The sequence below is a fragment of the Eleginops maclovinus genome, chromosome 22, assembly GCF_036324505.1.
Source record: "Eleginops maclovinus isolate JMC-PN-2008 ecotype Puerto Natales chromosome 22, JC_Emac_rtc_rv5, whole genome shotgun sequence".
In the NCBI taxonomy this organism is placed as follows: Eukaryota; Metazoa; Chordata; class Actinopteri; order Perciformes; family Eleginopidae; genus Eleginops; species Eleginops maclovinus.
Window position 1 is genome coordinate 1,366,655 of NC_086370.1, and position 16,514 is coordinate 1,383,168.

Genomic DNA, 16,514 nt, shown 5'->3' on the forward strand with positions numbered 1-16,514 from the left:
AGAAAGGAATAAGGATAAAGGAAATGAAAGGAAAAGGAAAAAGGAGCTGCAGATTTGGATGAAGCCCTCAGAAGAGGCGATGTTAGATGGGCCTAAAAATCCTGAAAAGTTACTAGGTTGATTTTTTTGGATCTGTTCTGGGAACTGGGTGTAGAATAAGAAATTCATTGGTTTCTATTTGGCATTTGTTGACGAACAAATGTTGGGATTAGTCATTTGAGTATTTTACACCTATTAAGGTAGCAGACATTTAGAAATAAAGGGATAATAGGAGCGGCAAGGAAAAGCATGCTTTAGGGAAATGTATGAATGAGAGCTCTTGGTGAAAGTTAGGATTGAATGCCTACTGTGTGTTTGGAAGAATGCTGAATTTATGGGGTGCTGGACGGAGCTGGGCTCTGCTGCATCTGTGTGTGTGAAGGGCTAAAAATAGCCCAACATTTGAGGGAGAGATACGGAGGAGAGAAGAGAGTCAGTAAAATCCAGGAAAAGGATTCTGTGTACTGTTAAAACATATGAGCCTCTTTGAAGAAGAAGTTTTGATTTCGCACTAGTAAAATATATGAGCCTCCAAGAAGAGGACATTTTGAAACAGTAAAAAATATATGTATATATATATATATATGAACTTTTTCTCAGAGGACTTTTATTTGGCTAAAACTGATGAGCTTTCTGGGGGACATTTTCGAATCTGCTACAAATGATGAGTCTCTGTTAAGGGAACATATTTAAATTGGTTAAAGTGTATGAGCCCCCAGAAAAGACATTTACGATTTTGAAGAAAAATGAAGAGATCGTTTGAGACATTTATATGCCTATGCAGCACTATAAAGTAACTTTTTGAAGTAATATACTGCTATAATATATATGCTGGTTATCTATTGAGTTTGTCTTTGCCAAAAGGAGACCTGCAACTTCAATTTCTTTTTCTATTTTATTCTGTTGGAGTTTGGTTGAGAAAGGGGGGTCTCCTCTTTCGTCCCTATCATCTGTATGTGGGGGAGCTGAAACGCAGAGAGGGGCTGCAGAGGACGTGAAAACCTGGCCAGGATACGATAGGGACTAGGGATTGCTGACTACAGAGGGTGCAGCATTAATCCAGTCTGAATTAAGGCCAGTGCAGTTCTTGTCCACAACTCTTTTCACCTGCTTTTTGACTATATTCAAGTGTGTTCATTTATAGTTACCATCACTGATATGCCTTTGGTGCACTTTCATATATTTTATTATATGAGTATTTAAACAGTTCTAAACCAAATTGGGGTTAATAAATTGCAGGATTTGCATTCACGAGTATACCTGCTGTAGTTGGTTTGGAATAAGGCTTGGCAACGGACTGAGTACACGCATTTTAAATATTTATTAGAGTGTTAAGTTTTGGAGCTTGACTTTGTTGGGAGCGCATGGGCGTGGATTATTGGTTGTCGGTTCGGACTGTAGTACCAGTGGCTTTGTTGTGGTGGCTTTGTTTTTATGGGAATAAGCTGTTCAGTCCCTTACAGTGGGGCATTCTTTTATATCTTTTTCCATTGAAATACTATATTACAATCGAGTAATGAATTGAGTGGACAACACCTAACATTGGTTTGATTGATTTGATTGATTGATTAATTGGTTTGATTGACTGATTGATTGATTGGTTTAATTGAGTGGATGATTTATGGAAAAATTAATAATAAAATAAATAAAAACAGAGGGAGAAGTGATTTAAATAGCTTTAAGTAGTTTAGAAGTTTCAGCAATAGGGTCAATTTAGGATTTGGGAACGTAAAACACTTTTCAAAATGAAGAAAAAGAACATTAAAATTACCAATCCAAATGTAATTACTCCTGGGGATGTAGTACAGAAGAATAATCCTTTAATTAAGGGTATTGAAAAGATGTCTGAGAAATGGCACAAACGTTGGCCTGACATTGAACAACCATGGCCAGTGGAAGGGACGCTTAACCTCGATGTAATCAAAACAATGCAGGTGCTCGTTTCTACCTACAAAACTGACCAAAAGAAGGGCAAGAAAGGGAGGCAACGTAAAGAAAAGAGACAGATAGAGCTCGGCATTCTTCAGTTGTTTGAAAACGAGGGACAGAAACGGTTAAAAGTATGATAGAAGCGCGCAAGTAATTCGGAAAAATGCAAAAGAAATACAAAAACTGGCGGCGGAAATTAATACACCTTTTTCGCATACGAAACCAATCAAGAGCCCTCCACCTTATAAGAAGGAGGTGAACATTGAGGAAATCTATCCCCAACTCCCAGTGATCAGCCAAAGGGGTGGTTACCGCATCCGAGATGAAGATGACCAAGTAATAGAAATGGGACGAGCGAAAACAAGTATAAGAATGTATCCAACTGCCAAAAGTAAGAAGAAAACGACCAATTTGGAAAATGGGGGGAAAGTGAGGATCAGGAGAAGAAAGTCAGAGGATGATGACCAGAGTGATCAAGAAGAGGCTATGGGCGGATATGACCCTGCAGTCACGCGGATGCTGGCTAAAGCGGAAAAGAGAGGAGATAACACAGAGACAGAAGAGGACTCGAGAGATGATGAATCTAGTGAATGTGAGATTGGAGACAACGATGAATATTCAGGGGGCGAGGGTCCCTCGACGTCAGTAGGATTTGATCCTACAATATCCAGTACTACAAGGAAGGAAGACAGAAAGAAAGTTATAAAACAGATGGAAGAAATGATCGACGAAAGTATAGTGTCTTTGGAGTTAGCCACTACATCAGAACGTAAAAGAAAGTTGATATGCCGCATAGAAGAACTGCGGACGGAGAAGCAGGAGCTGCAAGGAAAACATTCCCGAGAATCAAATGCAAGATATTCACTTCGCCCAAGAAAAGGAATACTTAAGAAGATGCTTCCTGTAATAGTTCGTGGACAGAATTTGGAGTACAAGCCTTGGCAGAATATGGATATGTCAGATATAATGGAGAAGTTGCCTACTCTTCAAAATGGAGCACATCCGTCGACTTCAAAGATGGATGAGCTCATGGTGGGAACACAATTCGCCATGGGGGATATTAAGAGATTGTTAGCCAACCTTCTTGGGGTTCCAGCTATGGAAGAGATTCTACAGAGAGATGGACTTAACCGATATGTGGGAACTGCTGTAAACGATCCAGAGCTGTTTTCGGCAAATAGAGCTTGAGTGTGGAGAGCACTGAGAGATACATTTCCAACAAATGTACACCCTGACAATGTTCTTATTGAACCACTGGGGCAAGAAGAAAATCCAAGGGCCTATGTGTCAAGAGCCATTCAAAAGTGGAGAAACATTACTGGAAATGACCCGGATCTGGGTCGAATGGAGCAGTATTGGTTCAAGTCATGGTGGCAGTGCTTATATCATTATGTGTGATGTTTTGTTTCTGTACACTGTCATTGACCTTTGCAAAGGCTATGATACTGAGATGGCTTGGTGTCGTGATGCCTGGTGATCCATCTCAGATGCCATTATTACAGGTGGCTAGTATAGATGCCGACGAGGCAGAAGTGTGGATAGAAGAGAAGTTACTGGAGAAATATCCATATTGAACGTCCGATTCTGATATACTCATGACATTTATATCTATTAGAGTGTTGTCATTTGGTAGTTATACTGGGGGTTCTAGGTTTAGGAGGGAATATGGAAATCATAACCTCTAATAATATGATATTGTGAATCTGACATCATAATCAGTGTTTGATGTTTTACTTTGCATCTGTTGTTTTCTGCAAAGATACTGGTTTTTGTTTTTCTTTCCTTCCATAAGGACAAGGGGGGAATTTACACTAGAGGGATCCAGACACTCAGAATGGACAATTAAAATGGACTGAAGGATTCTGAACAAGGACGTTGTGACAAAGTGTTCGGATTCGACATATGAGCGACCCTACACTGAGAGTCGTCAACGCTGCTGCAGAGGAGCTGCAGTGTGAACCACTATTGTGTCTTTTTCTTACATATATTTGTATGAGTTATACTTAAACGTCCATAATATTGTCTCTGTATCTTTGTTTGAGGAATGATGTTATCTGGTATTGAGTAGATATTTTGGGACCTCAGATGTTTTCTTTTTCTTTAACGCCTAGGGAAATTGGGTCTAGGCAGGGAAAGGTCCATTGGAAGGTGCGATGGGTCGACCAGCCAGAATTTGGACATCGTTTTGATTTTGGTTTCTGAGGTTTCCATATGTATTCGCTTAAGTTACATTCTACACATATTGTTATAAATAATTACAGTTCCTCCTTTTGATAGGTCTGGAGTACTTTGTGTGGTCGCCTAAGGCAGAGGGGCCGTGGGAGAATTTCCCTGTCTAGATTGTTTGAGGGTAACTTGGGAAGATGGCTGCCCGGACAGGTTTTTCGCTCCCCCACTCCATAAAATGATTATATCCATAAAATTATAGTAGTGTTAAATGCTGTATTATGCTGTAGAAAGCATGTAGTGGAGGAATTGTTACCTATATCATAAATGTAGTCATGTATGGATAATTATTTTAGTTTCAAGACTCTGTGTAGTCTTGAAGGGGGGAATATGTGGTGTATTAAATCTGTTCATATACAGTTAGTTACTCTCTGAGGTCATAGATAGGGCAGAGATTGATGTGGTACAACAGGATGTTGTATAACAAACCTCTGGAATATGTCAGAAGGCCTCCAGGGATGAGTAAGAAAAAGACAAACGTATATCTCACCTTATTTGGGTATACATTCTTATAGAACGTCGCATTTTGTCACACACCCACATTTCTCCTATAAATTGCATGCACAAAGAGATTTTGGGGGGACTTCCACAATTGGCATCGCCCGTGTTGGTGTATGATACTATGCTGTTGTAATAAACCTTATTATATACAAGCTGGTGTCTCCGGAGACTTCTTCATCATCTTCACAAACATCGCTACAAGATATACTTCAGACTAAAATCAATAAAGTGAAAACGAGAGTGGGAGGGTCAAATGTAAATACATTATGATTGATACTTGAATATTCTTTAAGAAAAAAACAGCCTACATCACAGTTCTCCGTAGGGTTTCATTTATTCTGTTGGCAGCTCATTCCTTAAACAGAAGCCTCAGATTGCCTAAAATAAGGGGAAATATGAAGGGTCTATTTGATGCTTGTCATCTATACGTTATTAGACTTTTTCTCATTAACTAAGATTTGTTAGAAAATGTTTTCAACTTTAAATGACAAAATTGAAATTGGGCTTATTAACAGATGAATTCTACTCAGTGTTGGGAAGGATACTTTCAAAACGTATTCCGTTACAGAATACAGAATACATGCCCAAAAATGTAATTTGTAACGTATTCCGTTACATTAGTCAATCTGAGTAACATATTCTGAATACTTGGATTACTACCACATTGAATTGCATTTTATATGTGTAGGAATATGTCCATCAAATCCTGCTTACTAAACAGCCCTATTCTGGTGTGTTCTTCTGTTCCAATTGGCTGAATGTGTTAGGTCCAAGTCACCCTGAAAGTGCAATATATTATAATTTTCTGTAGAGGAACAAAGAAATGTCCAGAAAATGTGCCCTGAACAAACTAAGGGTATGTTAACACAAAATATGTTTTGCTTGGTTAAAAAAAAAAGAAGAATTGACCAATTTTCCCATTCAGTTTCTTTATTTACTCAGCTGTTAAAAGTGGGAAAATAGAAAAACATAAAATACTCTGTTTCTGTTCAGAATTTGCTGTTACATCTAACATTTTTTTTTTCACTGAGCGACTAACTGTGTAGGTGTTCCAACTTATCACCTTAAAAATAAAAAGCACCAGAGGAAAACCTGCATTTTCCCTACCCTTTTCCCGATTTTACATGATAAAAGCATAAAAGGATGATATGAAACATTCCATTAAGATTGTTACAGCTGACTTTTTTAAACATTAATGTTCTTCCATTAAGAAAGATACACTAATAACGGTCCCTCAAAACAAAACAGAAACACAAACTGAATGTGATGATGGCAAAATGATATCCTTTTTTTAAACTACGCCACCAAATGTTATATTGAAAAACCAACATTACTTCTTGGTAATGTAACAACAAAGGCTAGCAGCAAAAAACAATCCAAAATGTCAAAGTTGTACATAACATAGGGTGAAAAACTTTTTTTTGCAAACATTTGCAGAAGGCATGTAAGGTGTTGCTTTTATGTGAATGTCAGATGAAAAAAATACAACAATTGGTTTTAAAAAGAATAATGTGGTTGTCAATGTGCATTGCCTGTGAATGCCTGTGAACCTAAAGCCAATATGCTTTGAGCCACCTACCTACATATTTGACCCACCTACTCTACATATCAACACTCCAGTAAAGGCGGTTGTATCGCAGCAGGAGAGCCTGCTCAAAGTGCTTATCTGTCATTTTGTTACGGTGTGGAGTGAAAATAAGTCCTCCCTGGCTAAAGAGACGCTCGACAGGAGCACTTGATGGCAGAGTAGTATTGTACTTTAAGAAGAGGGCTCTGATCATTGGATACATCTTCAATGAAGCCAATGACTTGTCTGGATCTTGGAGATACCTCTGCACCTCTTCCTCCACTGATGAACTTGTCATCTGTGCTCTCTCAAAAGTGAAGAAGTTGTCATCATCTTCTGGATCACCTCCAACTGCGGCATTTCCAGAGGTGCCGGCTTCCTCAGAAGGCTCTGTATGAAGAAGACAAGTCTCTTGGACCATTGCTCTTTTCATGGCTTACCTCTCTTCATCAGCAAGCCACCACAGTCGAAACTTTGAGATGGTGGAAGCCGCCATCCTTGCCTCATGGGAGGCCAACACCTGCCCAAATCCAGTGTCAATGGCTTTTATAACAGCTGAGAGGATGTGGGTTGAGAACTGCACTTGTGTCAACTTTTCAGATAACTTGGCTTTTAGGCTGAGAATGGTGGGAACTATGTATCCAAAGTAACAGTTCTTTTCTCCCTGGAGCAGGTTGATTGAGTAGGCAAGAGGTTTCAGAATGGCTGTGTACTCTTTTGGAAACATCATCTCTTGAGGATGCAGTTTCGCCACTTTCAGCTGGTCACAGATTCCATTGAGCTGACTCTCAGTGAGACTCATTAACTTCTCGATTGCATGATACTCTGAGCTCCACCTAGTCACTGAAGGTACCAAACATCTCATTTGGGCAATTTCGTCAATTGCATCAGCAGCACCTGATGAGCGATGAGACTTATTCCAGATTGCAGCACATTTTGACATTGCACTTCTGTATAGTTTTCGAGAAACACCCTGCGAGGCAACTTTGTCAAGATCATTTGTGGCAACAAGATTCAAAGTATGCGCGGCACATCGATGGTGAGGTGGCAAAAACAAGTTTAGCTCCTCTTCCTCTTGCTCCTCCTGAAGAACTGCAGAGACATCAGCAAACTGCACATCATCTATGCCATCCATCTCATCATCCATTTCACACCTCCATATTCATTGAATGCCTTCACGAAATTGCTACCATTGTCAGTGACTGTGGCACTGGCTTTGCCTTGGATCTGGAATTCTGCATGAATCTGACTAATTTTGGCAGCAATCACATCATAGGTGTGGCGGCCCCTTATCCTTTCACATGCCAGCGCAGCAGATTTTGGATCTAATGTCTCTGGCTCAATCCAGTGACACGTGATTCCCATGAAACTCCTATGATGAGCCGTCCATATATCTGCTGTTGTGCACACGTTTTGAACATCCTGAAGAGTTTCAGTAAGTGCCTCCTTCATACTTTGAGATCCCCTTTCAATGCGCAACATCAATGTTTTTTTGCACATGGGTGTCCTACCCCCACTAATTCCTTCGATCATCTTACGGAATGGGGCATTCTCCACTAATGAAAAGGGCTGCACATCTGCAATTACGAACTCAAGAACCAAGGAGTTTACTTTTCTTTGGGTGATTGCTGAGGTGCTGAGTGTTGATTGTTTGAGAGGAGGTGTGGTGGGCATGGCTCTTCGTTCACCACCATCATCTAATGCCATTTCTGCTGTTTTCAAGACACTGGAATGCTTCCTCTAAAATAAAGAAAGACATCAAGAGCATAAATAAATAACACTGAAATTGTTTTATGCTGGGAAGAATGAAGAGGATTAATGTAGGCCTATACATGTGTGTAAAACCATGTGGAAGCATTTAAACATATAAAAAGCTTCCACAGTAGCATTACTAACAAGTACCTGAACTAGCAGACAGATTTTTTTGTGTTTGTAGTCCCGAACTGCATACTACAAAAATCTAACCACTGTCTAAGGTAACACAAGCTAATTTTAGCTAACGTTAGCTAGCATGTCAAACAGGGCTAGTCAGACTCTTTCAATGGCTCCGGGGCTAGTAAATCAGCACATTAAGTACTATATAGAATGAAAAGTTGCACATAACTGATACAACTATTAAATAGCAAGATGACCAGTAAAACTACAGCAGACGACAACCCCCGGATAATTAAAAAAAAACGAACTTACTTTAAGATGCTTCTTCAGGTTGGAGGTGGAGTCTTTGGACGCTGAAAGGAGGTTGGTTGCTGGCAAGCAGAGGTTGCACTGCACAGTTATATTTCGTTCTCCCTTCTCTTTCTTTAATGTGAAATGCTGTTTGAATTTCCATGTAAGAAACGCATTCCTGCCCTGGCTCTGTTGTGCCGGCTCCGGCTCAAGCTCTACCTCTAGCTCCTGCTGTTCCTCTTCGGACTTCATTGTGACTAATCACGCAAAAAATCGTTCGTTTTCATGTTGGGGTTGGGGCTTCTGGGAAATGCATTAATTTATTTAGAGAGTGAATAAACTCGTGAAACAGAGAAGTATCGTCATGTAATCCATCGATTTCAACAATGTAACTGTATTCTGAATACCATCTATTTAAATTGTAACTGTAACGGAATACAGTTACTCATAATTTGTATTCTGAATACGTAACGCCGGTACATGTATTCCGTTACTCCCCAACACGTGATTCTACTGTATAATATATGTTTACATATATATGTAAAAAGTACAATATAAGACAAGCTCAAGTTTCCAATGGGGGTTTTTGGCCCCGGCAGTGGCTCAACTGGCTGGGGCACCTGCACTGTACGCCGGCGACCCGGGTTCGATTCCCGACCCGTGGTCCTTTCCGGATCCCACCCTGACTCTTTCTCCCACTTTCCTGCCACTCTCCACTGTCCTATCCAATTAAAGGGCAAAAAGCCCCCAAAAAATAACTTTAAAAAAGTCTCCGATGGGGGCCATTATAATTTTGAATCTGCTGAGGGCCGATTTAAAATGAAACACGGTCTGAATTTGGTCCCTGGACCTTGGTTTGGACACCCCTGGTGTAGAGTGTAAATTGGATTGGTGACAGTACTGTTCTTTGGGGGGTAACAGTGTTGCTCACCAGCACATCAGACATGCTGCCCTGCAGTCTGACATACGGCCTGCTGGTGAGGTAGTCTGTGATCCAGGCCAACGAGGTGAGCAGGTGTGGCTGGATCGTGTTGAAGGAGCTGTAGAAGTCGAAGAACATGATTCTTAGGGAACTGTGCGGCTTCTTAAGATTTGTGTTGTTTGCAGTACACGCTGATAACTTGGATCCACCATCAGTTTGTACTGCCCTTGCTGAGCACAGGCCTGAGACCTTGCTTTCAGTGTTCTGTCTCCTTACTCCTGCCTGTTGGCGTCAGCTGATAGAGGTTATAGTGCTTTGCCTGTTTCATGTTGTTGTGCAGAAAGTTGATTATGTTCTCAGAACTAGCTAAATACATGGGACCGGGTTGAGACATCTTCAGAATTGGTCAGGTAACCGCTGTGTCACCTTGTGGCTGCAGCAAATGTTTTTATCAGTTCTCCGGCAATAACTTCCAATAAATTCTTCAGTGCTTGCTGTCAAGTTCGAGCTCTTCCATTTTCTCATTGTGTTTCGAGTCCGTTCTCTAGAAGTTACCATTACATATCATGTAGGATTTATGGAGCATGTAAATAATGGCATCCTCTACACCGGTTCATGGCTCTTTCTCCAGCTCCTTCTGAACAGCTTTAGCTCCCTCAGTGTTTCGAGCCATGAAAGCCCTCTTTTTCCTGTTCAACAGGGTTTAAATGTCCCCATTGATCCAGGACTTGTTGTTTGGGAACAATGCAAGGGGGTTGTATGTGGGTACAACCCCATTGCATTGTACCCACCAAAAAGGTACGATGCTGATCAGGTTATGGTCTAAACTGCTGGGGGGGAGGAGGATGGTGGAGCTATTTAGTATAGTTGGAAAACAGTGTCCTGAAACTTACAATTAAAGGTAAAAAGTTCTGGAAAGAATAGAGAAAAGTAGAAACACAGGAGAGTTGCTAAAAACAGGCTGCGCCAGTGACCCCCATCACCCCAGCAACAAGCGTCACAGCATCAGGACCACCAGACTATATATATATGTATGTTGCTACATAATATCAATTTCCTGACCTGTCTCCATTTTGTGTAATGTCCCTGCATCTGCTGATTTGCCATCTACTTTTTGTGAACATTTTTTTTGATTATGAACCAGTTTCTAATGTCCATTTTCCAGGAGAAATATGAATGCTCAACGCCAAACTAAACTAGCCAGATGTGCACTGGAAAGATGCTTTACAGCTGAACTGAAGCATCTGAAAAAACACACAATCAAACCTACTGAAAACCAGTCCTGTGGATCACCAGCAGAGGGTGCACCTAGACCACTGCAATCAAAAACTGAGCCAATTCATTTAGGACTTTCATACCACAAAAAAGCATGATATTAATAAATACAAAATAAGAAAACCTCCTGGGATGGCCAAAATCCTGGATGAGTGGGCCTGACCCCCGAGCAGACAAACATTAACATGTATAAATCACAAATGTAGATCCATTGGATCATAACTATAAATTAGGGCCTGAACTACTAACATTTGGGATTATCCTTTAGTAATACATTGAAAACCCTTTAGTGCTTGATTCTTTGTACGGTCCCATATGCTTTGAATTTCTGTTTCAGGCCCAGGCATGATACAATAGAGCCAAAACAGGAAGTCCTTGTCTCTGTGTGAGCCTGTGACAGTGGGGCAGGGTGTGGCTGCACTCTGTGCCCTGCTCTGTATTCATGCGTTCATACACTCCTTGACTTACTCCAGCAGTAGATCAGGTTTTTTACTGAGACTGCTAAATTTGGATTTAAGACTTCTTTTCACAAAGGTTTGGGTTATATTGTGAGGTAAGGTGAATTGTCAATTAAAACAAGTTTCATTTTAAAAGGCGTATTTTTTTACAGAAGCTAAACAAATTTGGATAAATTACTATTTCACCACAGCTGGAATTAAAAGACCAGGAGCAGTTTTGATCATTACCCACACTATCTCATCTATGGAGCGCCTGAAGTTAGTCCTGCAGTACTTTCAGTCCAATTCTGAGTCCATCTCTAATGGCATCTGTATCATCCTGGCCCTGGTCAGCGTCAAGCTGTACACCAGTTTTGACTTTAACTGCCCATGCCTTCCTCAGTACAACAAGCTGTACTCTCTAGGTGTGATGATTGTACCCCCCATCATATTCTTTTTCCTGGGGGTCCTAGTCAACAGACATACAGGAGTCATGATGGACGAGTGGATGAGACCCATTGGGAACAGATCCAAAAATCCTGCTGTGGTTAAGTGAGTCAAAGATTTACTAAAACACTCTCACAGAGCATTGTTTTTCTAATGACATCCCTGTAAACTAGTATCCTTTCAAGGTCATCATATTGTTTGAATGTATGTGTAGTTCTTTCCATTATTCATTTGAGAGCATAATAAACTGAACTATTTATTAACATGGTAAAAGTTCTTATGAATTTTCAACATTTAATCTTGTCATTACGTCATAATACAGAGCTAGAGTAGAAATCCTCTGGAGTCCTGGCCATATCATTGCTGTTTATGGCTTTGGATCTTAAACCTTATTAACCTATTCTAACCTTATTCAAACCAAAGACAACATATAGAAAATGTGTTTCAGTTGCAAAGCAACTGAATAATATTTACATGTAGAACAAAAAGAAATGTAGTAAAGAATTAAAAACAAAATACCTAATGACAACATTATTAATCCTTGTAATATTGTAGGAGTTATTCCAGTAAGCAGGTAGACTTTTATTCAGTGTCTCCTGCTATTGCAGTGAAAGTAGATAACTAGCTAGCACTAACTTCAAAAGTCGTTACGCATTGCTAGATGCTGTCATGCAATAGTTGCCGTGAACGAGTGTTCGGCAACGGTTATATCACTCAAGATATAAATAACCCCTTTAAATATAAGTCTGGATTTGGTAAAAATTCTTGAAGATATATGAAACTTTTAGAACTTTTCAAATACACTGCCTGGCCAAAAAAAAAGGTCACACACTCTAATATTCGTTGGACCGCCTTTAGCTTTGATTACGGCACGCTTTAGCTGTGGCATCAAAAATCCATTGATGGAATAACCCAGTCATTCAGAATATTCAGGTAGTCAACTGACCTCATTCTTTGGGCACATAACGTTGCTGAACCTAGACCAGACCAACTACAGCAACCCCCCACAGGCTTGTGACCTTTTTTTTGCCAGGCAGTGTATATACTGCACAAGATAATGAATACGCAATAGGTTTAATTTAAGACCTCGAGAATGAATTAGTCACAGCTAACCATGCTTTTTTGCTTGAGTCAAAAATAAATTAAAAAACATATGGTTCAAGATTTCTCTGTTAATCTAAAAAATTAAGCTGTTTCAATATTTGACAGTCACATAATAATAGCATCTGTAAAAAAATGTTACAAAGTTCGTTGTCCACGGAAGAGATGACTCTGTCCTCGCTCACATCCAATGAGGGCGGGGCTAAGACGAAAGTGAGGGAAACGAGGAGGCCAAATCAGCATTTGGGATGAAACTAATGTCTTCCTTCAGGTACCTGTTCTCAGCCATGATCCAGAGGGCCCTGCTGGCCCCCATGGTGTGGATCCTGGTCACTCTGATGGATGGAAAGATCTTCATCTGTGCCTTTAGTGTTAGTGTAGACCCTGCACTCTTCTCAGGTATCAGTAACGTTATACATAGAGAACACATATTCAATGATTATTCTAACTAAAATCTAAACTGTTACAGATCTCATGTGGTATGTTTCCTCAGGTTTGCCCAACAATACAGGTCTGGAGTTGATCAAAATCATGGCCAAAGTGCCCTGCAAGGAGGACATTATCTTCAGGAACAGCTCTTTCCGCAAAGCAGTTTCTCGTTACGTTCGCTGCTATTCACAGGTAAGCTGTTACAACCTCAGTGAGTGGTGGAATTGATGTATTTCTATTCTCGTGAAAAGCCTCTAACAGCTTTATGCTCCTTCAGACAAGGTTTTCTGGATAATTTAAACCAAAAACCTTGCCTGACCAGAGGCCACTGAAGTGCTGTGGTACAAGATAAAGGCTTAACTGAAGCTTGTAGGTGTACCGGGTTAAATCATAAGCTCCTGCTCCAAAGGGCTGACATTCAAACTGGGCTTCATTTGGATTTCCTAGAGCTCCTTATCTAGGTTTATGATTATAAAATGTTAAAAAAAAATCTAGGGTACCACTTTATAAAAAGACTACCCTTAAAAAGTGTTTACGAATAGTTCGTAATTCATTTATTACTTAGGTTGTGAATACATCATTAATAAGCTTTTATAAGAAAAGAGATGCCAAGATGGATGGGGGGAAGAATGGGGGGGAGATTTAACTCAGGGAATAACAGATACCAAGGGTGTTGGCTGATGAAGAAGAAGTAAGCTAGGTAGCCAATATAAGGCTTAGTCATCTAGCCAAATAGTGAGCCTGTGTTGATGTATGAGAACTATGTTAGAACTGTTTTATAAATGGTTCTTACTGATTAATAAAGTGTTTACAACCTAATTAATATCCTAATTATAAACCTTTGTTATGAATCCTTTATAAGGATAGTCTATATTGTACTAAGTGGTACCAAATATGGTATTATTATTATTATTATTATTAACAATAATAATAATAATAATTATAATATTTATAATTATAATTTATATTACAAAAAAATGTTAAGTTACTTGACAAAAATTGAACCCACTGTATGAACAAAAGCTGAAACATTAACTTGTTAGTGCTTTCTGGTGGACAACTTTAGAATTTTCTAACTGATGGAAATGCAAGAGGGGGTTTTGAACCTTTTGAGTTATGAAACTACCCATAGTTTTGTAAATTCAAATGGTTAATGCTGCAGATGGACTCTGAAATAGATTTTCTGATAGGTCTGTGGATTTTTTGTCCATCACTTCCATTGGAACGGTTATGGAGGGATTTCTCCATAGTCAGTAGAGGAGGAAGGAAGAGCAACCACAGCAATCAATAACAATGTGCATGTGGGTATGTACAATTAGTTTAATTCAGACTACACAAAATGGAAACCCAATCATTTAACTTGATGAATAAAAAGTTGGTTTCAGATTCGAATAACTAATCCAATCCAATACAACTATATTTATTAAGCATTTGAGGCTGCAGTGTTAGTCATTCGAAAGAAAATGTTGTCATAATTATCAGCAAATCAAAGGCTTTTGTTTGGGTGTAAGTACACACACACACACACACACACACACACACACACACACACACACACTCCCACACAATGGTCTCCAGTGCAGTTCATTCTCAGCCTCTGCAGTGAACGTGTCGATGTATCCTTGGGCAACATACTTAACTCCAAGTTGCTCCCAATGCTAATGTTGTGTGAATATATGAATGTTACCCTCCTTGATCAGGAGACACCTTGCATGCCAGCCTCTGTATATCTGTATATGTAAAAGCACTGAGAGCGTAAAGACTGGACAGAGTCCTTTTACCATTCCTTCCACCATATGTGTCAGTATGATCAACAGCTGACTATGGTAGTTGCTTTGTGTGACTAATTTTGCTTGCCATGTCTAGGCAGTTGGCTGGTCCATCCTACTTTTCCTGATTGTACTTGGAGCAATGGGACGCCTCATCAAGCCCTACTTCGATGACCACGCCACCTCTCTTCAGACACGCTATTGGAGCAACTACCTGGACGTGGAGCAAAAGCTCTTTGAGGAAACCTGTGTCCTGCACGCTCGTGACTTCGCCCGGAAGTGCGTAGTGCAGTTCTTCGAGGACATGAGGGAGGACACCATACTCCGTCTCCCGCACCCGCTTTTCCTCACAAACGTCAGAGAGGAATGGGAGGATGAAGAAGAGGAGAGACTTCATGGGGTGTCGAAGCAGGAGCAGATGGACCAGCTGCTTAACAAGTGGTACCACAGTAAACCAGAACTGGACGTCACCAGAATGGCACACAGACCCAGGACCTGTGTTACCTGGGAGGACAGAGGCGGGAGGACTTTATACTCAGATGTCTAGGACACATTCGGAGATGTAAAGCTGCCGGTAGCTAAAGGTCTACTTACTAATGAAGCCAAGCTTTCATTTACATCTCCTGATCTTCTTTCACCAAAAGGAGCTTTTGCATGAATTAAAAAAATATATGAATTAAATGATGTTACTACTGAAATGTTAGTGTAAATAAGATGCAGTATCAGGACAAAAACAGACATGCAGGGATTACACCCAGAAGCCAAAAAAAAACACACACCCGGCATGTCGCTGCGATCCAGTATAAGCTCCACATAATACATAACACATAACACATAATCACCTCCCCCCTCGATGCTTTCACCTTCCTGATCGAGACAAAGGGAGACAGACAGACGTTACTATACACTGTTGAGAGCTACTGTTGTTTCTCCTTCACATCATCTTAACATTTAAGTGGTGCTGTCTTAATTCTCCGTGCCTCTGGCTCTGAGGAGCTCCCTCAGTTCATCCAGATCAATGTACTGCTATCCCCGCAGATAGCAGTGATCTATCAATAGATCCAAGACGGACGGCATCTGACTGAAAATCTGAATCTGGAGGCACACAATCAATCAATACATAAAAAACACGTGGGGTTGGGCGATATATAGAACATACGCTATTTACCACGGCTTGTTTTCTGTACGATGTGTTAAAACACACACACACACACACACACACACACACACACACACACACACACACACACACACACACACACACACACACACACACACACACACACACACACACACACACACACACACAAAAATTAAGAAACAGGAATGAATAAAAAAACGATTGGCTCTTAGAGGACTGCACACGGCTGCTCTTAGAGGCTGGCAGTTTTCCATGGTAATTTGACTGTCAGGGTGTGGTGCTGCTGGTTTTGCATTCAGGTTGTTGACTTGGAACTTACTCACACAGACTTATTGACCTGCACATTAGTGTACAGACTCACAAATGTTAAATTTTTACTTTGTATAAAGTCTGCTATGAAGATACAGTGGAGGAAATACGAATTTGATCCCCTGCCAATTTAGTTAGTTTACCCACTTACAAAGAACTGAACACTCTGTAATTTTTATGTGAGAGACAGAATATCAAAAAAGAAAATCCAGAAATGTACATTAAAAAAAAAAAAATTTAATATGCATTTAATTGG

General features: G+C 40.2%; 1 protein-coding gene across 2 annotated transcripts; it reads left to right on the plus strand.

The window, feature by feature from the left end:
- Window positions 1–11,059: 11,059 nt before the first annotated feature.
- On the plus strand, window positions 11,060–15,957 carry calhm3 (calcium homeostasis modulator 3). Of its 2 annotated transcripts, XM_063874522.1 has the most exons (5): window positions 11,060–11,178; window positions 11,275–11,614; window positions 12,882–13,009; window positions 13,104–13,231; window positions 14,906–15,957. In XM_063874522.1, exons 2-5 carry the CDS (start codon window positions 11,328–11,330, stop codon window positions 15,353–15,355), a joined length of 993 nt encoding a protein of 330 aa, XP_063730592.1. In that variant the 5' UTR covers window positions 11,060–11,178; window positions 11,275–11,327; the 3' UTR covers window positions 15,356–15,957. The 2 variants fall into 2 exon arrangements, with proteins under 2 accessions (XP_063730592.1, XP_063730591.1); XM_063874521.1 differs by having other exon boundaries at window positions 11,106–11,614.
- Window positions 15,958–16,514: the final 557 nt, after the last annotated feature.